General features: G+C 40.7%; 1 protein-coding gene across 3 annotated transcripts in view; it reads right to left on the bottom strand.

The window, feature by feature from the left end:
- Window positions 1-23,932, bottom strand: part of GAS6 (growth arrest specific 6) — a 106,469-nt gene that overhangs the window by 59,961 nt on the left and 22,576 nt on the right. For all 3 annotated transcript variants that reach the window (XM_073664850.1, XM_073664849.1, XM_073664851.1), the window contains exons 4-5: window positions 17,761-17,785; window positions 15,234-15,296 (exon numbers count right to left, since the gene is read on the bottom strand). In XM_073664850.1, coding sequence (XP_073520951.1) covers window positions 15,234-15,296; window positions 17,761-17,785 — 88 coding nt within the window. The remainder of the gene's footprint in view (window positions 1-15,233; window positions 15,297-17,760; window positions 17,786-23,932) is intronic.

Here is a 23,932-nt window from a genome sequence, read left to right as displayed (position 1 = left end):
TGCAAATTACAATGCAATTTTTGTTTTCTTTTGCATGCTGAAAAAAGGCCCCTCCCTGAATCACAAAAATACAATGCAATATTCTTAACCTATATTTAAAGTGAACCTGTCACCAGAAAAAAAGCTATTAACCTGCAGATATGGGGGTAATCTTCAGGTTAATAGCGTTACTAATCTGCCCGGTGCCCCATATCTGCAGGTTATTAGCACTTTTTCTGGTGACAGATTCCCTTTAATACACCCAAGATTCTATAAATGTGACAGAAACTGAAGTTTTGTATTCCCCAAAGACACTGGGCGTACTGAGTTATTCTACCCTAGAAGAACTGTTGAAAACTAAGGAGCCATATAGGCTACATGCACTCACATACAGGTTTTGTGCAAAGGGCTCTGTAGTGTACATTAGCCAAGAATGAGGATTGTAGGAACGCAAGCATTCACCTTAACAATGGGCACTTATAAATTACTGTCTGGCAGCACAAAATGACTCTTCAAGCCAAGAACAGCAACGTATGAGAGACAGAGACCTAATAAAAATCATATCTTTATTGTCCAAATCCATTGCTTCATTGGAAGAAATAGTTTGTTATTCAAATATGCTAATGAGGTGATTAGTGCAACATGAGCGTAGCAAAGCAGTTCTGTGCAACTTCCAAACTAATTGTTTTGCACCCATCTCCGCTATTCTCTTCCTTGATTTTATAGGAGAAGGAGAAAAGGTGGAGACAGATGGAAAGGAAGGCATCCTGAATTGTTTGGTCATGCCAAGGGTGCACCAGGTATCTCATTAGCATATTTGAATAAAGAACAATTTCTGGAAAACTTAAGAATAGATTTGGATACTAAAGTTACGATTTTAATTGGGGCTGCGTCCACTTCAAGGTGCTGTGCTTGGTTTGATCAGTCATTTTGTGCTGACAGAGGACTCCCTTTAACCCCTTACTGACATGTGACATAATAGTACATCATATGCGGCTCCCTGACTCTGATGCGGGCTCAAAAGCTAAGCCCACATCTTTGCCAGTTAATCAGCGGTCATCTGCCTCTAACAGCCACGAGTGCAGCGCAGCATTTACAGCACGCATTCGTGGGGGGCACGCTGTTCTACCTGCCCACCAGCGCTCCCGTAACACGATTGCGTTGCACAGATGGGTTGCTGTGACAGTCTGGGGTCTGCTGAAGACCATCATGCCCATCATGACAGTACCCCTGTGAAAGCCAGCCTGTGGCTGACGTTCATAGGAGACCATGCTTTTTGCTATGCACAGAAATACTGTGTTATTCCTGTATATAGAAGAAGCAATCAGACTAACAAATGTAATAAAAATTAAAAAAAAATAAAATAAAATCTGAAAAAAATATAAATAGAAAGGTTCAAATGACTCCCCTTTTCCCCCACAGCAGTTCAGATAGCCTACAACAGAGCAGATACTGTTACTGTGCAGATCGCAGAGTGCACAGCTCACAGGGAGGGACACAGCAGGGACTAGTCCAGCCCCCTGAAACGAGCATCATTTATGATGCTTCATTTCAGGGAGGGGACAGGGGCTGCGGCAATAACCGCAGCCTATGCCACCTGCTCTGATGATACCTCATTTCAGGGAGGGGGCAGGGGCTGTGACAGTGACTGCAGCCTCTGACCCATGCACTGATGATGCTTTGTTTGAGTATCTGAGGATGCACTGGGAATCTCAGACAAATTGTCATCAGACAGCAAATAGGAAAAAAACTGAATAGCAGTTAGATAGTGTAGTTAGGGAAAGGTAGGGAATTTTTAATACAAGCATATTAGAAAATAGCTTAGATTACAGCACTAAATGGATAAGGATTTAAAATGAAATTTAGTTTGACTTCAGACTACCCCTTTAATATGAGCCTGGCTGCTGCAATCAGTAAAGACTGTAGGAGTTTAGTGAAGGGGAAACCAATCAGTTGTAAGACACTGGCATCACTTACTGTACACAGAGGACAGTAAGTGTCCTATCATTTTGTATTTGCATTGTTGGAGGAAAACTGGAGTGCTTGGATCAAACCTACGCAAACATGGGGAGAACACATACAAACTCCATGCAGATGTTGTCTTTGTAAGATTTCAACCAAGGACTCCAGTGTTGCGAACCTCTGAGCCATCGTGCTACCCATGCCACTGCATTTCTATTAGCCTGACATTTGGTAATCAGTTAAACAATCCATAACCTTACATTCCCAATAGAAAAAAAAAACTTGACAAAGACAAACGAGTGCTTTTGCGTCTTAATTTCATTGATCACCACCCAGACTTTGCAGCTGCTATGTGAAACTGCTCCACTGTGGGGAATTTGCACAAATGTTGTAATAAAATATATGCATTCAGTAATCTATGAGAATACAATTTACATTTATACCAACTGTTGTCAAAACACTTATTGTAGGCCTACAAGTTTTTAACCATTCACATGCCATGTACCCCATTTTGGAGTGATTTGCAATAGTATTCTGATTTAAAACCTTGTACATTTCTAGTTATGGACTTACTATTACAGTATGTACCAGCATTGTCACTAGCTGCTTTCTGCCATGTGCAAACTGGTCCATGAATTATGATCACAGTAGGAATTTCACAGATGTCAGCATGTTCTAGATAAAAGGATCAGTTTAGTTTTTTCAATGTGCCTGAGGACTAGATTTAATAATTAAATCTTAAATGGTGCTCAGTGTAGAAGCAATAGCACGCACTGTTATAAAACTTGTATATTCTTATAGTAGTTTGCTGTAAGGAAAGTCTACAAAAAATTCTTTAAAACCTATACAAAACATCTACATTGCAGTCAGTGTCATAACTAAAACTGGCCCTATACTAGCCATTTTTGCAGGGCTTTGAAGTCAGAGTTAAGGAATCAAAGTTAATTGCTCTGACTCAACCGAAAACTAACTGGTTTCAACTTTGGCTTCACAGAAAAAATAATAAATGTTATAGATAGTGCAGAGTTGGCTGTCAATCAGTGTTGGGGCGTGCTTACAGTCGCCACTCTCAGTGTTGTGAACGATGACTGTAATGGCTCTGGGCTTTTTTCTCGGGTTCCTCACTTTCAGAACAGCGGCTGGGCGCCTTCATAACTATCTTAACCTGCAGGTTATCCCTATAATAGACAGGTTGCTTTTAAATCTATGGTTGTGCAAAAAAAAAAATCGGATCCAATATGGATCATCCTTATAGCATCTAATTTGCATGGATACATTGCTATTATTAACATAGGAAACTGAATTTAATCTTGCTGATGTATTAAAACAGATGCCAATTGAATTACATACAGATGATAATACTGATGAAAAAGTATTTTTTCTGGATGAATATTGGACAATTTTTATATCTTCTTGTGAACTTCGCCTCAATAGGTTTTAAGGGAGAGTAGGGGATTTCATTGGGGAGAGTGCCAAGCTGGAGTAAGGAGACTTTTGGGCCATGCAATGCTCCTCTGGGAATTTAAATATGCAAATATCATCTTCAAAGAGGAAGAGGACTTGAACTCTAGTGACATTTATTGCAGCAGAAACCCTAAAAGTCAATATTGACCCTTTAACGAGCCTTGCCAAAAGACTTAGAAAAAAAAGCAAAATCAGACACTCAATTTAGATTTGAAGACCTTCTGTTTTGCAGTGATGAGGGTCAACACCCCGAAACACGTGTCTGCAAATAGAGTGACTTATTTGGCTTATTAAGGCATGTCATGTGGCAAGGCTCATTAAAGGGTTAATATTGATAATGTATGTAAAGCGCTGTGGAAGTATTGGTGCTATATAAGTGAGTAAAATAAATAAATAAATAAATAAATATTGACCTTCAGGATTGCTCAATAGGTGGCGCTAGAGTTCAAGTCCTCTTAAACTCTAAATAGGCTATTTGCATAGTTAGCCTCACTGAAACACTATGGGTCAGTGAGCTGTTTGTGACAGCAGTAGGATGTTTCATATCTACAAGATTTCGGAGTGTGTCTGAGAATTTTTTCCCATACATCCGGAAGTGCATTTGTGAGGTTAGACACTGATGTTGGATAAGAGCACCTGACTTATTCTTCATTCTAGTTTATCCCAAAGGTTTTCAATGGGGTGAACTCTGTGTGGCTAGACAAGTTCCTCTACACCAAATCACCCAACCATACCTTTATTGACCTTGCTTTGTGCATTAGGACACAGTCATGTTGGAACATAAAAAGGGCCTCAGACTGTGGGGCAGAGAAGCGTAATACACTGCTCAAAAAAATAAGGGGAACACTCAAATAACACATCCTAGATCTGAATGAATGAACTATTCTCATTGAATACTTTGTTCTGTACAAAGTTGAATGTGCTGACAACAAAATCACACAAAAATCATCAATGGAAATCAAATTTATTAACCAATGGAGGCGTGGATTTGGAGTCACCCCCAAAATTAAAGTGGAAAAACACACTACAGGCTGATCTAACTTTGATGCAATGTCCTTTAAAACAAGTCAAAATGAGGCTCAGTATTGTGTGTGGCCTCCACGTGCCTGTATGACCTCCCTACAACGCCTGGGCATGCTCCTGATGAGGTTGCGGATGGTCTCCTGTGGGATCTCCTCCCAGACCTGGACTAAAGCATCCGGCCAACTCCTGGACAGTCTGTGGTGCAACGTGACGTTGGTGGATGGAGCGAGACATGATGTCCCAGATGTGCTCAATCGGATTCTGGTCTGGGGAACGGGCGGGCCAGTCCATAGCTTCAATGCCTTCATCTTGCAGGAACTGCTGACACACTCCAGCCACATGAGGTCTGGCATTGTCCTGCATTAGGAGGAACCCAGGGCCAACCGCACCAGCATATGTTCTCACAAGGGGTCTGAGGATCTCATCTTGGTACCTAATGGCAGTCAGGCTACCTCTGGCGAGCACATGGAGGGCTGTGCGGCCCTCCAAAAAATGCCACCCCACACCATTACTGACCCACTGCCAAACCAGTCACGCTGATGGATGTTGCAGGCAGCAGATCTCTCTCCACGGCGTCTCCAGACTCTGTCACGGCTGTCACATGTGCTCAGTCTGAACCTGCTTTCATCTGTGAAGAGCACAGGGTGCCAGTGGCGACTTTGCCAATCCTGGTGTTCTGTGGCAAATGCCAAGCGTCCTGCACAGTGTTGGGCTGTGAGCACAACCCCAATCTGTGGACGTTGGGCCCTCATACCACCCTCATGGAGTCGGTTTCTAACCGTTTGTGCAGACACATGCACATTTGTGGCCTGCTGGAGGTCATTTTGCAGGGTTCTGGCAGTGCTGCTCCTGTTCCTCCTTGCACAAAGGCGGAGGTAGCGGTCCTGCTGCTGGGTTGTTGCCCTCCTACGGCCCCCTCCACGTCTCCTGGTGTACTGGCCTGTCTCCTGGTAGTGCCTCCAGCCTGACAGACATAGCAAACCTTCTTGCCACAGCTCGCATTGATGTGCCATCCTGGATGAGCTGCACTACCTGAGCAACTTCTGTGGGTTGTAGAGTTCGTCTCATGCTACCACGAGTGTGAAAGCACAACCAACATTTAAAAGTGACCAAAACATCAGCCAGAAAGCATTGGTACTGAAATGTGGTCTGTGGTCCCCACCTGCAGAACTACTCCTTTATTGAGGGAGTCTTGATAATTGCCAATAATTTCCATCTATTGTCTATTCTATTTGCACAACAGCATGTGAAATTGATTGTCAATCAGTGTTGCTTCCTAAGTGGACAGTTTGATTTCACAGAAGTTTGATTTACTTGGAGTTATATTCTGTTTAAGTGTTCCCTTTATTTTTTTGAGCAGTGTACATCACTCCACAGTACATGCTACCATTGCTCCAGAGTCCAGTGGTGGCTGCTTTACACCACACCATCCAAAGCTTGGCATTGTTTCCACTTTTTAGTAATGCACTCACAGTTTATAGTGGAATATTTAGAAGATAAGAAATTTCACCAACTGACATATTGGAATGGTAGCATCCTATTACAGTACCACACTCTAATTCACGGTGCTCTTTAAAATTAGCCATTTCACAAATGATTGTAAAAGCAGATGGCATGTCTATGCACTAGATTATATCTGTGGCAATGGTACTAAATGAAAAACCTGAATGGTAAAGAAGTGCGTCCAAATACACCTGTCAATATAGCGTAAGTAAACTATTTATAAAAGGAATCAATGTGTGGAGAAATAGAGAAGTCAGAGTCCGAAGCTTTGCTTACAGACTCTACAGTCCTGTATTGTATAATCATCTGTAACAACCGGTCAAGAAGACCATCTGTGGCCATCAATCAGCCTTTTTATGGGACACAAAATTTTTTTTAGATTATGACGGATATACCAGTCAAAAAACTCAATCGAACTTGTTGCATATTTTCTGCATGGTTCGTCTATCACATTTAAGAAGTTTTGTCAGAATGGCCAACAGATTAATGACAACAGGCAACTTTTTGAGATTATGAAAACATTATAAAGTTACATATACTCAATAGACTGATAATACAACAGTAGTTACTATCGCAGCTACCAAATGCTGTATATTGCACGAACCGGAAGACGTCTACATGTCTGTTGCATTGGACATCTATTAATCATATTACATAAACACAGAAGATTTAGCTACATCATGAATGTATAAATGAAGACTTGCTTCATTGCAATATTTGTAGTGGATTCCAACAACAGAGACCACCCAGAGATTATTGTAAACACCATCATTTGCTGGAATAGAACAAGCTGTGAAATTTACTGTTAAATAGCAATATAAAAACAAAACTAGCTAATCACCTTTGTATTTTTTTGTACTGCGTGAACAATTGACTGGGCACAGGCCCAGAAATGTTTTTAGTGCTGGGAAGTGATTAACTGTTTGCAATGCAGCCAGTTACAATGAGAAAACAGAGATATAGTGATGAAAAACTTTCTGTTTAATCATTTGGAAGTAAAATTTTACTGTACCATAATATATTAAAAAAATAAATAAAAAAAATACATATATGTACACACACACACACACACACACACACAAATATACACATACACACAGAGCGGGGAAAAAAAGTATTTGATACACTGCCGATTTTGCAAGTGTTCCCACCTACAAAGAAGGGAGAGGTCTGTAATTTTTATCGTAGGTACACTTCACCTGTGAGAGACTGAATCTAAAAAGAAAAAACAGAAAATCACATTGTATGATTTTTAAATAATTAAATTGCATTTTATCGCATGAAATAAGTATTTGATCACCTACCAACCAGTAAGAATTCTGTCTCTCACAGTTTTGTTAGTTTTTCTTTAAGAAGCCCTCCTACTCTGCACTCATTACCTGTATAAAAGACACCTGTCTACAAACTCAATCAATCACACTCTAACCTCTCCACCATGGCCAAGACCAAAGAAATGTCTAAGGACATCAGGGACAAAATTGTAGACCTGCACAAGGCTGGGATGGGCTGCAGGACAATAGGCAAGCAGCTTGGTGAGAAGGCAACAACTGTTGACACAATTATTAGAATATGAAAGAAACACAAGATGACTGTCAATCTTCCACGGTCTCGGATTCCATGCAAGATCTCGCCTCGTGGGGTAAGGATGATTCTGAGAAAGGTCCGGAATCAGCCCAGAAATACACGGGAGGATAATAATAATATTTTTTATTTTTATAGCACCAACATATTCCGCAGCACTTTACATTTTGGAGGGGACATGCAGAGACAATAAAAGACATTACAGAATAACGATAATCACAAAAAATCAACAGATACCAGGAGGAGAGAGGACCCTGCTCGCAAGCTTACAATCTATGAGGAAATAGGGGAGACACGAAAGGTGGATGGTAACAATTGCTTGGTCAGCCATCAATGTAATAGAAAGGGTATTCACATAATGCTAAATGAACCAGTCCCCAACCAGTATTAGAACAGAACAAGTACAGACACAATAGTCTAAGTGATGGGGTGTGTGAACAGATGACACGAGGGACCTGATTTGGAAGGAAGTTTTGTATGGGGGAAAAAAAAAAAAAGGGGTAGTTAGGTAGGTGAGGTGATAGGGCAGTCTAAACAAGTGTGTTTTTAGGGCATGCTTAAAACTGTGGGTATTGGGGGATTACTTGAAGAGTCCTGAGTAGAGCATTCCAAAGAATTGGTTTAGCACGTGAGTTTTGGAGATGGGAGTGGGAGGTCCGGATTATTGAGGATGTTAATCTTAGGTCATTAGCAGAACAGAGGGCACGGGTAGGGTGGTAGACTGAGACGAGAGAGGAGATGTAGGTTGGTGCTGAAGCAAGGAGCGCTTTGTGGGTGAGGGTGATGAGTTTATTATATTGAACTCTGTAGCGGATGGGTAACCAGTGCAACGACTGCCACAGGGAAGAGGCATCGGTGTATCGTTTGGTAAGAAATATGATCCTGGCTGCTGCATTTAGGACAGATTGGAGAGGGGAAAGTTTAGTAAGAGGGAGACCGATTAGTAGAGAGTTGCAGCAGTCCGGACGAGAATGAATCAGTGCGACAGTAAGTGTTTTTGCTGAGTCAAAGGTAAGAAAAGGTTGGATTGTAGAAATGTTTTTGAGGTGTAGATGACATGAGCGGGTGAGTGATTGGATATGGGGAGAGAAGGAAAGATCTGAATCAAGTATAACCCCACAACAGCGGGCTTGTTGCTGGGGAGTAATGGTGGAGCCACACACGGAGATGGCAATATTGGGCATAGGTAGGTTAGTGGAGGGAGGAAACACAAGAAATTCAGTTTTTGACGGGTTCAGTTTCAGATAGAGGGAGGACATGATGTTAGAGATGGAGGAAAGACAATCACTGGTGTTTTGCAGTAATTCAGGGGTGAGTTCAGGAGACGATGTGTATAATTGGGTGTCATCAGCATAGAGATGGTACTGAAAACCAAATCTACTGATTGTTTGTCCAATAGGGGTGGTATATAAGGAGAATAAGAGGGGGCCTAGGACCGATCCTTGAGGAACCCCAACAGTAAGGGGAAAAGGGGAGGAAGAAGAGCTGGCAAAAGCCACGTAGAAGGAGCGGTCAGATAGGTAGGAGGAGAACCAGGAGAGAGCGGTATCCTTGAGGCCGATAGAGCGGAGCATAGTGAGGAGGAGCTGGTGATCCACAGTGTCGAATGTTGCAGAGAGATCCAGGAGAATCAGCAGGGAGTAGTGACCATTAGATTTAGCTGTTAGTAGATAATTAGAGACTTTAGTGAGGGCAGTTTCAGTGGAGCATAAAGAGCGGAAACCGGATTGTAGAGGGTCAAGAAGAGAGTTATCTGAGAGATAGCAGATTAGACAAGAGTGAACCAAGCGTTCCAGGAGTTTAGAGATGAAGGATAGATTGGAAACAGGTCTGTAGTTAGCAGCGCAGTTTTTGGTCGAGGGATGATTTTTTTAAGTAATAGATGTATATGCTGGAATGTTTAAATGAGGAGGGAAAGATACCGGATGAGAGAGCGAGATTAAATATTTTAGTTAGGCGAGTGTTGACAGCCGGGAAAAGGGACTGAAGGAGATGTGAGGGAATAGGGTCACTGTTGCAGGTGGTAAGGAGAGAAGAAGCAAGGAGCCTGAGCACTTCTTCTTCCGTGACTGGTTTAAAGACAGAGAGTGAGCTAGATGTAATGGGAGAGGGACATGGTATTAGGGGATTGGGAGAAAATTTCCTGTCTGATATGGTCAATTTTTTCTTTGAAATAATTAGCCAGATCGTCAGCACTGAGGTCGGTAGACGGGGATTTCACTCTTGATTGGAGGAGGGAATGAAAGTGTCAAAGAGGCGTTTAGGATTTTTGGAAAGTGAGGTGATGATGGTATTGAAATAGGTTTGTTTGGAGAAGTGAAGAAGATCTGGTCAATGAATTGAAGAGAGCTGGGACCACAGTCCTGCAGGGCACACAAGGTCACCCTGCTCACGCCAGCACATGTACAGGCTTGTTTGAAGCTTGCCAATGACCGTCTGGATGATCCAGAGTAGGCATGGGAGACAGTCATGTGGTCAGATGAGAGCAAAATAGAACTTTTTGGTATCAACTCCACTCGCCGTGTTTGGAGGAAGAAGAAGGATGAGTACAATCCCAAGAACACCGTCCCAACCATGAAGCATGGAGGGGGAAACATCATACTTTGGGGGTGCTTTTCTGCAAAGGGGACAGGATGACTTCACTGTATTGAAGGGGGGATGGCTGGGGTCACGTATCACGAGATTTTGCCCAACAACCTCCTTCACTCAGTAAGAACATTGAAGATGGGTCGTGGCTGGGTCTTCCAGCATGACAATGACCCAAACACACAGCCAGGACAACTAAGGAGTGGCTCCGTAAGAAGCATTTCAAGATCCTGGAGAGGCCTAGCCAGTCTCCAGACCTGAATCCAATAGAAAATCTTTGGAGGGAGCTGAAACTCAATGTTGCCCAGAGACAGCCCTGAAACCTGAAACATCTGGAGAAGATCTGTATGGAGGAGTGGGCCAAAATCCCTGCTGCACTGTGTGCAAACCTGGTTAAGAACTACAGGCAACGTCTGACCTCTGTAATTGCAAACAAAGGTTTCTGTAGCAAATATTAAGCTCTGTTTTTCTATTATATCAAATACTATGCAATAAAATGCAAATTAATTATGTAAAAATCATACAATGTGATTTTCTGGATTTTTTTTTTTTAAGATTCTGTCTCTCACAGTTGAAATGTACCTACGTTAAAAATTACAGACCTCTGCAATCTTTGTAGGTGGGAAAAGTTGATTATATATTTATTTATTTATTTAAGAATACGACGTCTAGTTTCTAGTAAATGCTTCATGGAGAACAGCCATAAAAAATTTACATTACATTAAATTTACATTGTAATAGATCTATTTGCCATAGGAAACATTTTTGTAAAGGCTTTTGAAAAATCACTGCCGGTTGGTTCCTATGAATCACTATTCCACTTGTTTTACAAAAATAATCTCCTTCAATACTTGTTCTGCACCATTTCTTCCCCCGGAAGTGCTGGGGAAAGGTAAATCAGTGGATAGATTTATTAATACCTGGTCTATGAAAAAAAAAAAAGTTTTAAATAGACTTTCCCCATAACATAAAATTGTCTGCATCTTAGGAAATAAAAATTATGTTTTATTTACCTACCAAAATAATATGATACCACTGTTCTATTGTGTTTGCCAGCCATTACTCCCATTAACAACAGGAACTGCAGCCTTATTTTTTATCATTAACATCGTAAGCTGCAATCCAGGGAATACATCTTATTGGAACATACCATTAAATAGTAATTTCCAACTTCATAGATATTGTGCTACTTTTCCAATTTACCACTTATTAAAATTTGTAGCCAATTTTGATATATTAGCGCTTATCTTTTGTTTACAGCCTGTTGCCTAGGAGACCAACCACCTCTGCTGTCTAGATTGTCAGCACAGCACTGAAGATAGCCATTGTTAGGAGATAATAGCACGCTTCATCGATCCTAGACAGCTTTAAAACAGCGCTTACAAATAGAGATGAGCGAATCCAAACATAAAAGTTCAGCGTTCGTGCCGGACAGTGTCCAGTGCTAAACGCCGAACAGGGACTTTCCCCGGAAGTCCGTTGCAATGTTCAGAGTCGTGGGGGGAAGTCCGTTGCAATGTTCAGAGTCGTGGGGGGAAGTCCGTTGCAATGTTCAGAGTCGTGGGGGGAAGTCCGTTGCAATGTTCAGAGTCGTGGGGGGAAGTCCGTTGCAATGTTCAGAGTCGTGGGGGGAAGTCCGTTGCAATGTTCAGAGTCGTGGGGGGAAGTCCGTTGCAATGTTCAGAGTCGTGGGGGGGAAGTCCGTTGCAATGTTCAGAGTCGTGGGGGGGAAGTCCGTTGCAATGTTCAGAGTCGTGGGGGGGGAAGTCCGTTGCAATGTTCAGAGTCGTGGGGGGGAAGTCCGTTGCAATGTTCAGAGTCGTGGGGGGAAGTCCGTTGCAATGTTCAGAGTCGTGGGGGGGAAGTCTGTTGCAATGTTCAGAGTCGTGGGGGGAAGTCCGTTGCAATGTTCAGAGTCGTGGGGGGAAGTCCGTTGCAATGTTCAGAGTCGTGGGGGGGAAGTCCGTTGCAATGTTCAGAGTCGTGGGGGGGGAAGTCCGTTGCAATGTTCAGAGTCGTGGGGGGGAAGTCCGTTGCAATGTTCAGAGTCGTGGGGGGAAGTCCATTGCAATGTTCAGAGTCGTGGGGGGAAGTCCGTTGCAATGTTCAGAGTCGTGGGGGGAAGTCCGTTGCAATGTTCAGAGTCGTGGGGGAAGTCCGTTGCAATGTTCAGAGTCGTGGGGGAAGTCCGTTGCAATGTTCAGAGTCGTGGGGGAAGTCCGCTGCAATGTTCAGAGTCGTGGGGGAAGTCCGCTGCAATGTTCAGAGTCGTGGGGGGGAAGTCCGTTGCAGAGAGATAGAGAGAGCGAGAGATACAGAGAATTGTATGGGTCCGTTGCAGAGACAGGGAGAGATAGAGAGGGGGGAGAGATATAGAGAGCGAGAGATATAGAGAGCGAGAGATATAGAGAGCGAGAGATATAGAGAGCGAGAGAGAGAGCGAGAGAATTGTATGGGTCCCCATTGTTTTCAATGGGGTTCCAGTTCAGGTACAGTTCTGGCACCCAAACCGAACTTTGAAATAAAGTTCGGGTCAGGTACCAGAACCCTTCCCATGGGTCTGCTCATCCCTACTTACAAACTGAATAGAAAGGAGCTTACAAGCACTGAACATGTTCTTTTGTACACCAGTGGTGGTCGGTCTCCAAGGCATTGAGCTGTAAACAAAAAAAAAAGGACAAATGTTAATTTCTCAGGAACAGTGAAAAATGTTAATAAGCAGTAAACTGAAAAATGATCTTCATTGTCTTTAAAGTTCTATCCAACAATACCCATATATGAAGAAGGAATAACTACTTAAGGGAGAAATACTATACACAGAATATGACAGAAGTTAGCATGAAAGGTGTCTACAAAAAGGAGCCAGACTAAGTGAAAATTGTAAATCGCACCAAATTCACTAAAGATGAGCAAAAATTTTGGCACCCCATAAGAATATGTCAGTCAGGTGCTGGTGTAAACAATATGCCAATATTCCTATCTAGCTGCAATAGACTGTGCCATTTTAGAATTTATACACCCTATGACCCTATTGATATATCCCATTATATTGTAATTGATAAATGGAAATTGGATTTCACTATCTGCACAAAAAAAATTCATCCAGCAGAAATTGCAAAAGGGTATCTCCACTGTTTACTGCTTTCTTGATAAACCCTTTAATCAACCTAGGAATTTTTTTGCACTTTCATTTCTTCCTCTCCTCCTTCCAAAAGCCATACAATTTTTTTATTTTTTCATCAACATAGCTTTATGAGGTCTTGTTTTTTTTGGACAAGATGTAGTTTTCAATGACACCATTCATTTTACCATATAATGTATACAAGTCTAGGCCTGCACACAAAAAAAAAAAAATCAGATCCCATATAGATCATGCAATTGTTACGGACATATTATTATTAACCTAGGAAATGGGATTTGATCATGTATATTTTAAAATCTTGATGTATAAATATGGATGCCTCACAGATGTCATGAGGACATAAAATACAGACACTGAAGTGGCAAACGAATGACAATACTAATGAAAATCATCAAATATAGGATGATTTTTCATTCGTAAATTATGATCTTTATGATTCATTAAGTTTATTTATTGTGTCTATAAAAACTGCTGCTAGTCTATAATTTTTGTATAAGTGATCAACAAAAAAACAAAGTAGAGTGTCAACACAGGCACAAGGACTGAGTCCCAATTCTTCACCCCAGTTTTTCTGTATGTTACAGAGGATTTAGCCAGTATGCTACAACAACCTTCCACGCAAAAATTAATGAAAGAGCCATCTACTAGTAAATCAGAAGTTTACTGACAGAGATGTAAGCATTTTCTACACATTTGTGCTGGACATTTTTGCTTGAGTGAGCAAAGAAGCCAAAAAGTATTGGTTGCAACTTTTATATTTTTTTCTCAGAATCTGGCAATTAAAGTGTTACTGTCATTGCAGAAGAAATTGCAGCACAATGTATATATCTTCTTCTAGCTCCTCCCTCCTCCTTTGTCCTCCTCCTCTCCATGGAATCTCATGAGCACTAATTGTTATCTACTATCTCAGTAATGGAGAACATTTCTCTGATAAGATATATTACAATGTTCCTTATTTTCATGCTTACTATTGGATTTATGAAAATAAATTTAAGCGACGGTTATCATTCAACTTTCAAGTGTAACCACAAGCTAACTTTGGTCCCGAATTTGTGACATATATGATTGTCGAAATCACCATGATCAATACATAAATAAGCCATTAAAGGAGTTTGCAGACAGGAGAACCCATGTCTATATGCTAGATTGAGGTCTATCACCCAGAGAGAAGGGCATTGTGCCAACATCATTAGGCTATTATTGCTACACAAGCGCTGTAAAGAATTTCATCAGGCTGAATGTGATTTTCTTGGTTTGCTGTTTTGAAGAGGTAACTTATAGAAAGTGTATGTTTCTCTTTTAGCAGAAATGCTGATCTCTCGTCAGGTGCAGCCTCTCTGCAGTCAACAAGTGCCGATTGGAAGTCTTATCTTGCAGCTGTGCAGCCAGTTTCGGGGAAGGAGGAAGGAACTGGTGAATCAGTGTGGAATGTGAGATATTTGCTGAATGGGCTTTTACAAGTGAAATATTGAGCAGATTCCAATATCAACAGAATATCTGATATAAGAGAGAGTCCATTTATACAAACAATTACATAAAGTAATTTTTATTTCACATTTTAGTATTCCACAATCTGCCTTCTGGATCAACTAATGTTTCATAGCAAGTTAAACGCCTGAGGCGCTCGTGTTTTTAGCACCAATACAAATACATACCTAAACATATTCACAATGACGTTTCTTTTAACTTTGTGTTCTGTCAGCGTTTGGCCAGTATTTCAACATTGATATGGAGCCTAGACACTGATTCATCACATGCATATTTTTTGTCAGGCCCCATAGACCAACAGGAAGAACAGTCTCAGAATTGCAACAATAGCATGTAAATACAAATGTACTGGATGCATACTAAAATGCCTCCAAAATAATTCTTTATTCAAGATTGCTAATCATGATCAGATTATAAAAACAAGGGAAAAGGATTGCATGAAACTATTATTTGGCAATATTACATTAAAAAAATATATACGAGTATATTGTTTAAAAACACTTACTGTGGATACATGTAGAGAGGTCGGTATCTTTCCTGTCTAGAAGCGAATACTTCTGAATGCAATCTAGAAAAGAGGTTTCACATTATGAAGTCAATTTAATAAGGTCATTTAAGGTACCGTCACACTTAGCGACGCTACAGCGATCCCGACAACGATACGACCTGGCAGGGATCGTTGCTGCGTCGCTATGTGGTCGCTGGTGAGATGTCAAACAGTCAGATCTTCCCAACGACGCAGCAACGATACGGCGACCTGTATAACGATGCACGCCTATGTGTCTCAGTTCTGAGTCGCCAACGAGGTCGTTGGTAAGATGTCAAACACCGATGCATGCTACCCAGCGGGCCCCTGCTGTGAGATCGCTGGTGCGTTTTGTGACGCACCAGCGATCTCACAGCAGGGGCCTGGTCGCTGCTAAGTGTCAAACGTAGCGAGATCGCTGCTGAGGTCGCTGTTGCGTCACAAAACTTGTGACTCAGCAGTGATCTCGCTTAGTGTGACGGGGGCTTTAAAGGCGTTGTCCAGAATTTAGATACTGATGACTTATATAAGGGATGTCCGTAATATCAGATCTCTGGATCAGATGTTTGGTGGCTCGAAATAAACAGTGTTCAGAGCTTGAACACCATAGCTGTGTATGTTGTGTAGTGGCTGTTCTTAGATGCTGCAGCTCACCTTTTATTTACTTCAATAGGAGTTGAGCTGCAGTACTATTGAACAGCCACTACATTGTACATTTCCCAGCTATGTGTACGGTGGATTTTTTGCTTTACAATATTTAGCATGCAGATTAAATAATTTTAAGTTTTTAGAGATAACACTTGTGTTTTTTTATTTGTTTTATTTTTTAGTGGGGAAAATTGGGTATGATTCAAATTTTTACATTTTTCTTTTTAATTTTTTTAGCCTCTTTAGAGGATTCAAACCCATCGTCTGATCTCTTGTACTATATACAGCAATACTATAATCTGTGACAGGGCTTCACGGGTATCCCAATGGTAACCATGGGGGCCTTTAGCAGACAACCAGCTGCCATGGCAACCCACTGGCTCACCCCCAGGACTGCACAACTTAAGTGCCACTGTTCAATACTGAGCTTAGTTTATATGCCATATACTTGTCCACAAATGTGCAAAACTCCCATTTCTTGAAAACTAGTTGTGACTACCACAGAAGGAAAACTGTCAATTTGACAGAAAACAAAACTGTTGTTAGGTGTGGATGTCACGTAGTGACAAGGGACTGAGGGCACCTAACTGATCCCTCAAACTAGGGGCACCCTAAGTTATCCTGTCCCCCAGATTACCCCAGATGGTGGAGACGCTGGAGTCTCGTACTATGCTATGCTCCTATCTTAACCCTTATCTGTGGTCTGAGGTGTCAGGGCGAAGTGTATTGGAAAACATTAACCAGACAGACATGGGTAAACAGACGGGGATAAAAGAAAACTACAATCATACAAATACACTCACAAAACAACAGAGTGGAAAACAGGGGAAGAATAGAAGGCACAAATCAAATAGAGCGTTTTTCAGGAGATTTCTGGGTGGAGTTTGTTTGCGTGTTTATCCTTATCCTCTCCTAACTGTCTACTCCAAACACTGGACTTCTCCTTCAACACCAAACCAGGAAGTAGAACCACTATCACTGGCAACACCAAACAGCCAGAGGCGGGCATATATATCAGAGGGGAGTAGCCAACACAGAACAGCTGAGGCAATTCAGGATGGAGAGCTCCAGACCAACTGAACAGATTAACCTTTGCAGTGACAGAGCAAGGAAAACCTGCACCGTTTAATAGGATGGTGAAGCAGTTCTAATAAGTGCAATACTTTGTGTAACTAGACGTCGCGATCTTCTGGCAAGTCTCTGTCGCAGTATCTCCGTAACAATGGATTAATGGAAGCCAAAACACTCAATAAATAGTGGCCAGAATAGGGTGCTGGCAAAACAGTATGGAATTCTTTTTCGAGCCCCCATGGTCAAGCTTCTTGGAAATAGACGTACCCTTTCACTTGCATTGGTATGAAAACAGTAATCTAAATGTTAAGCCATATAGTCTTTCAATTCTGCTTAATCACTTGGGTGGGATCTGATGGGTAATTCCATCAGAACCATCTCTGCAGCATCAGAACAATCCTTGCTGCAAGCTGATATTGTTGTAGATAAACTCTAATTTTGGAAGAAACAAAATGTCGTATTGTACTCTGATACATTTGAAATATGCCAATGACGCTAAGACTACACTGCCTTTATGTATCGGAATATTTTAATAGTACTTTTCAGTACCAATAGTAACCCACCACCACACCTTCTACCACACCTCTACCAAAACAATCATCCACAGAATCGTTAACACCCAAGGATGTGTTGCTTGTATAGTGTTAACCATCTTCTCATAAATCAGAAGCAGTTTCCAATCACAGTGAAATATAATGAGATGCTAATCTATTTCCGAGATTTATTTCCGATTTCACAGCCTGAAAATAAAAAATAATTATCGAATTATGGAAAAATCGACACTTACCTAGATACCTGGGATAAAAATATTCCTGTAAAAAGAAAAACAGAATTAATTTAACCATGTATGAAATAAAATAAACAGCATAGAAAAGTCCATAGATAGTCCACAAGTTTTACTGCACTAATTCAGTACTGTATCCCCTTGATGGAAACAGGGTGCTTTCATGAGTATTTTGATAAGTACCTTACACATTTATTTGCTAGCTTCTAATTTTTGATAGATTTTTTTGATCGATTAGAAGTCTCAACAAACTGGTGATGTTGGATTCTTAGCTACAACAAATCATAATACTATGAACAAAATATGTATGAAAGCAGGATAAAATTATATAACCTACATCAACTATAAAACATGAGATATTTAAAGCACTTTTCCCCTTATGCATTGTGAGGAGCTCATTTCACTACATACGTTATATGACTTTTTGTGCATAATCATATAGCTGATACAATTCAATTTGATGCTCTATTTCCATATGTGTTTTTTTTTATTTTGTAGCATCTTGAATTTTGTCCGATTGTTCAATGAAAGAATTTTTGATAACTTCTAACATTATTGCTGTAAATTATTTCTGTATGTTGTGTGTAATGACTTTCATTTTATTATGCAAGATTGGATCAAGTAGATACTATCCTGGAAAAAAAAAAGTCAAAACTTGGTTACCGAAAACACAAACGCAATACAATCATATCCTGAACTTTTAGGGGGTGAAAGTAAAAAGCAGTTCATAATCTGTACATACTGGTTTACACTAATTCATAGTCACAAATCATTACATTTGATGTAACTGTCTTGATAGCAATGTCTTCCTAAATTTCACATATAAACAGATTACAAAGGGCGTGTGTGTAGCATCTGTCCTAAAGGATGACGGTGAAGAAAGTCTGTATTGCAAAAGCCCTCTGTTCCCCGAAAACACATATAATCTATCTTTTGTCTCACTTTTTTTTTTTTTTTTTTTTTTTTTTTACAAAGGATGCAAATGAAAAGAAGTGGAAGCAGAAGCTAGCACAGCAGCAATCCCTGCAGACAGCACAGATCTCCGTTCTAATTCGCAAACCCTGAAGAATATTATCGAACTCTGCTGGACAACAGAGAAAACATCTGTTCTTTGAAAACTGGACTGTGAGTGTCAATTTCTCAGAGGTGGAATTAGTGCTTGGAGCATGTAAGAGGCAGTAGTTGCGCTGTCCTATATAAAAAAAACAACTTCTCCAGCCTGCAGCTAACTACCCAGTCATAAATTGTATTTTTCATAGCATGGGCTCTAGAGCACTCAAAGCCACTAGATGTGCAGTGTTAGACTGCAGAGCAGATCAATAGTGTCTCTGGAAATACTGTAGAAATCAATAATACAAGATCAGTATTACAGACATACTAAGCATTCTTCACCTAGGTTCATATGAAATATATTTAATGAACAGTAAGAACTATCCTACTAGTTTTCCTACTGCACTGTATGACTACTAGTTTGATTTGAAAATGTGAACAAAACAATTCACAGTGCATACAACGGCTTTTATGGTGAAAAAAAAAATCTCTCTCACAGTCACAATTTTTAGGAAATGATTAGTGTTAAAGGTGGTGTATGAAAAATGACAGCTGGATTGTAACTGTGAAATCTCGAGTAAGAGAAAAGACTGGAAGAGCCTTCGTCTGAGGCCACATCCATAGCATCTCTTTCACTCTTACTGGAGGGCATTGAACTCTGCTCTAGTTCTGCACGCACAGAACTTGCATAATATTTCTGGTTAAAGGCAGAAAATCAATAGGCTTTCCCCTTTCAGTAATTAGTTCCATTAGTAGATGTGTTTTCTAGAGAAATGAAAATGAAAAACTACTTTGCAGAAATCTCTCTCTGAAAGGTAAGACACAAAGAGCAAACATTTTAAAGAGAAATTCCTCTTTAAACCTGTAGCAAGATTACAGGAAAATATCTACTTTTTTGGTTTATCTTCTTCATTTAAAATAAAGTATTATCAGAGAAATCACAGCATTTTCAGTCATTTTCTTGAAGGTATTTCCAAGATTAGTTGCTAAGCTTGTTCTAAGTTCAATCATTAATTGACCTATCCTGAACGAGCCTTAAAAGAGGTTGCCGAATGAAAACAAGTTATCACCTCTCTACAGAATTGATTGTTGGGAGACCAACCATTGGGACCCTTACCAATCAGCAGAACGGTTAACTTTTATATACTGCCACTCCATTCATTCCCTACGGAGCAGACGAGTGCTGTGCTTGCCATTTTCCAGCAGCCCCAGAAATAATGAATGGAGTGATAGCCCTGCATCCGACTTGCTACTGTATTTCTATCCGGGATAAAAGCACCATGTCGGGACTAAAACACTCCCTGTTCAGCCGAATCGTGCGGGTCCCAGGAGTTACAGTCACATTCCGATCAGCAAGTTATCAGCTATCCTGTGGATAGGTGACAACCTGTTTTCTCTGGACAACCCCTTTAATGACCGTCCAAATGTTTTCATTTTTGCATCTCTTCTTTTCAGCAGTCAGACTTTTTTTGGTTTATTTTTTCATGGATGTGTCTATATGATGGTTTGTTTTATGCTGGACAAATTGTATTATTTTCTAGTGCTGTTTTGAGGTAGATTTAAAATAAAAGTGAGTAAGCCAAAGGCCTTATGGGAAAGCACTTTGTGGACAGATGAGACCAAGATAGAGCTTTTTGGTAAAGCACATCATTCTACTGTTTACGGAAAATGGAAGGAGGCCTACAAAGAAAAGAACACCGTAACTACAGTTAAATATGGTGGAGGTTCAAAGATGTTTTAGGTTTGTTTTGCTGCCTCTGGCACAAACTGTGTGCGAGGCATCATAAAATCTGAAGATTACCAAAAGGATTTTGGGTCGCAATGTAGTGCCCAGTGTGAGAAAGGTTGGTTAGCGTCCTAGGTCATGAATCTTGCAGCAGGACAATGACCCCAAACATACTTCAAGAAGCACCCAGAAATGAATGGAAACAAAGTGGTGGAGAGTTCCGAAGTGGCTAGCAATGAATCCGGATCTAAATCTCATTGAACACCTTTGAAGAGATCTTAACATTGCTGTTGGGACAATACACCCTTCAAATATGAGAGACCTGGAGCAGTCTGCAAAAGAAGAGTAGTCCAAAATTCCAGTTGAGAGGTGCAAGAAGCTTGTTGATGGTTATAGGAAGCGATTGATTGCAGTTATTTACTCCAAACGGTGTGCAACCAAATATTAAGTTGAGGGCGCCAACAATTTTGTCTGGCCCATTTTTGAGGTTTAGTATGAACTTATGTCCAATTTGCCTTTTTTTCTCTGTTTTTTTTATGTTGTTCCATTACACACAGAGGACATAAACATGTGTATAATAAAAACGTGTAATTGCAATAATTTTCTAGGAGAAATACTTCATTTTTTGGAACAATTTCAAGGGTGCCTTCAGTTTCGGCCATGACTATGTATGTAATAAAATGTATTTTATACAGGGGAAAAAAAAATTATATTTTAGTATCTATTGTCATGGGGACTTTCTGTTCTTTAGTACTTTTTTCTGTTTTGTAAACATTTTGTGTATGATCTGTAGGAAACAATTTTTTTACATTCCACTGTAACTGTCCCAGTTGCAAGGGAAAACAGCCCAATACAATGATAAAACTCACAGGCAGAGCTCGTCTGGATTTGACAGGACCCAGCAGCTTTGCAATGCTGAGCAGAGACCTGGCATGTGATCACAAGGTCTTACAGAAACATTAGCAATGCCAAAGCTCCTGTCTGCTGCATAGTGCTCAATGAGACACATAGCCAGCAAAAGAGGAGACAGAAGCAGCAGTAAACAACTTCTGTCTTATTACAGGGGTATGCGGCTCCTGCTAGATTGCTGGAGCTTCAAACTTGTCCGTAAATTTACAATGGTGTGGGGTTAAAGGACCAAGAATAGAAAATTTACAGTGCTTGGTCTTTAAAGATGACCTTTTATTTGTACATTATGAGCTGGGGCTTTAACCCCTTTACCACCTTGAGTTTTTCCGTTTTTGTTTTTTGCTCCCCTTCTTCCCAGAGCCATAACTTTTTTATTTTTCGGTCAATATGGCCATGTGAGGGCTTGTTTTTTGCAGGAGGATTTGTACTTTTCAATGACACCATTGGTTTTACCATATTGTGTACTGAAAAACGGGAAAAAAATTCAAAGTGTGGTTAAATTGCAAAAAAATGCAATGCCACGATTGTTTTTTTTTTTTTTTTTAAACCATGTTCATTAAATGCTAAAACTGACCTGCCATTATGATTCTCCAGGTCATTACGAGTTTGCAGATACCAAACATGTAGAGGTTCTTTTTATTTAAGTGATGGAAAAAAAATCCAAAATTTCACACAAAAAAAAAAAGTCTCCATTTTCCGAGACCCGTATCGTCTCCATTTTTCAGGATCTGAGGCCGGGAGAGGACTTACTTGGTTGCGCGTCGAGATGACGTTTTAATTTATACCATTTTGGGGTAGATACGATCTTTTGATTGCCTGTTATTGCAAAAAAAGTAGTAAATTCTGGCGTTTTGATTTTTTATCTCGTTATGCTGTTTACCGATCGGATTAATTTTTTTTTATATTGATACATCGGGCGATTCTGAACGCGGTCATACCAAATATGTGTATATTTGATTTTTTTTTATTGTTTTATTTTGAATGAAGTAAAAGGGGGGTGAGTTGAACTTTCATATTTTTTTAAAAACTTTTTTTTCTACTTTTCACTTGCTTCAATAGTCTCCATTGGAGGCTAGAAGCTGCAATCATCTGATCGCTTGTGCTACACATAGCAAGGTTTCAGCCCTGCTGTGCGTAGCAGAAAAGCTCACTTGCTATGAGCGCCGACCGCTGGGTGGCACTCATAGAATCCCAGCAATGATAACCGCAGGGGTCTCCTGCAGACCCCGGGTTGTCAAGCCACCCCATCGGCAACCCGCGGTCATGTGACACTGGCACCAATGGGCGGGATTAGTGACGCGCTTCCGGCGCGAACATGTTAAATACCTATGTCAGCGTTTGACAGCGGCGTTTAACATGTTAACAGCTACGGGTGGATGGTGATTCCAGCACCGGAGAATCCTCACAGCACGCGATGCGCACTATGTGAGGATTCACAAGTCTGCAGTCACAAAGAGTGACTGCAAACTTTTGTGATAAAACTGGATAACCCCTTTTAGCTGTATCTTATTACATATCTGCACAAGAACCATTACAGACATCAGGCTAGAACACAATTAGTTGCTATATGTTAGAATAGCTTCTACTCAAATTCTCAAATTATCTGTATATTCAGAAATAAATTAGGTTTATTGTTAAGACTGCCACCACTTTATTGTAGTTTGAAGTAAAATTTAATGAATGATAGTACGCTTTTACAAGGTGCAGACAGATATCCTGTGGAAGTTTATTCTAGGTATGCAGAACTGTATGCTCCATCTTTATAGATAATGCATGCTGAGGCAAAACATAAGCTTAATATGCCTTAAAGGAGTTTTCCGATGAACAAAGTAGATTTTATCAACATTTTAATCAATAGATCTTTGAATAATAATAAGTTGCAAAATCGGATGTGTTTAAAAAATGTTTCCTGTGCTGAGATAATCTTATAAATGTGCCCCTGCTATATACTGTGTAATGGCTGTGTCTCAGCATAAGGCTGCGTGCACACGATGCGTTTTTGATGCGTTTATGCTGCGGAATTTCCGCAGCGGAAACGCATCAAAAACGCATGGTAATCCGCACCCCATGGTCCCCAATGGCATTCCGCAATGTCAATGCACATGCTGTGGATTTTTCTGCAGCGCTCATAAATCCGCAGCATGTTCATTAATTTTGCGGAAGCGCAGCCATGGACTTGCATTGAGACACATAGAATGCGCGTCTGTACATTTGTACAAGCGGATTTTATGCGTCTCTATGTGCGGATGGTACCCAGTTCTGGAGGAGAGAAGACTCTCATCCAGACCCGGGTACCATTGTACCTGTAAAAAAAAGAATAAAATGAAAAATATAGTTTATACTCACCTGTCCAACGGCTTCTCTCGGCATGCCGGTAGCGCTGAAGGACCTTCGGTGACGTTACAGTCATGTGACCGCAGGCCCTTCACCGCTGTGTCTCGCAATATGCCGGCAGCCGGGAACCAGACAGGAACGAGCGCTGCAGCACAC

The sequence above is a fragment of the Phyllobates terribilis genome, unplaced genomic scaffold, assembly GCF_046119375.1.
Source record: "Phyllobates terribilis strain yellow unplaced genomic scaffold, ASM4611937v1 Scaffold_2__4_contigs__length_985480577, whole genome shotgun sequence".
In the NCBI taxonomy this organism is placed as follows: Eukaryota; Metazoa; Chordata; class Amphibia; order Anura; family Dendrobatidae; genus Phyllobates; species Phyllobates terribilis.
The sequence above is the reverse complement of the archived record's forward strand: the minus strand, read 5'-3'. Positions and strand labels throughout refer to the sequence as shown.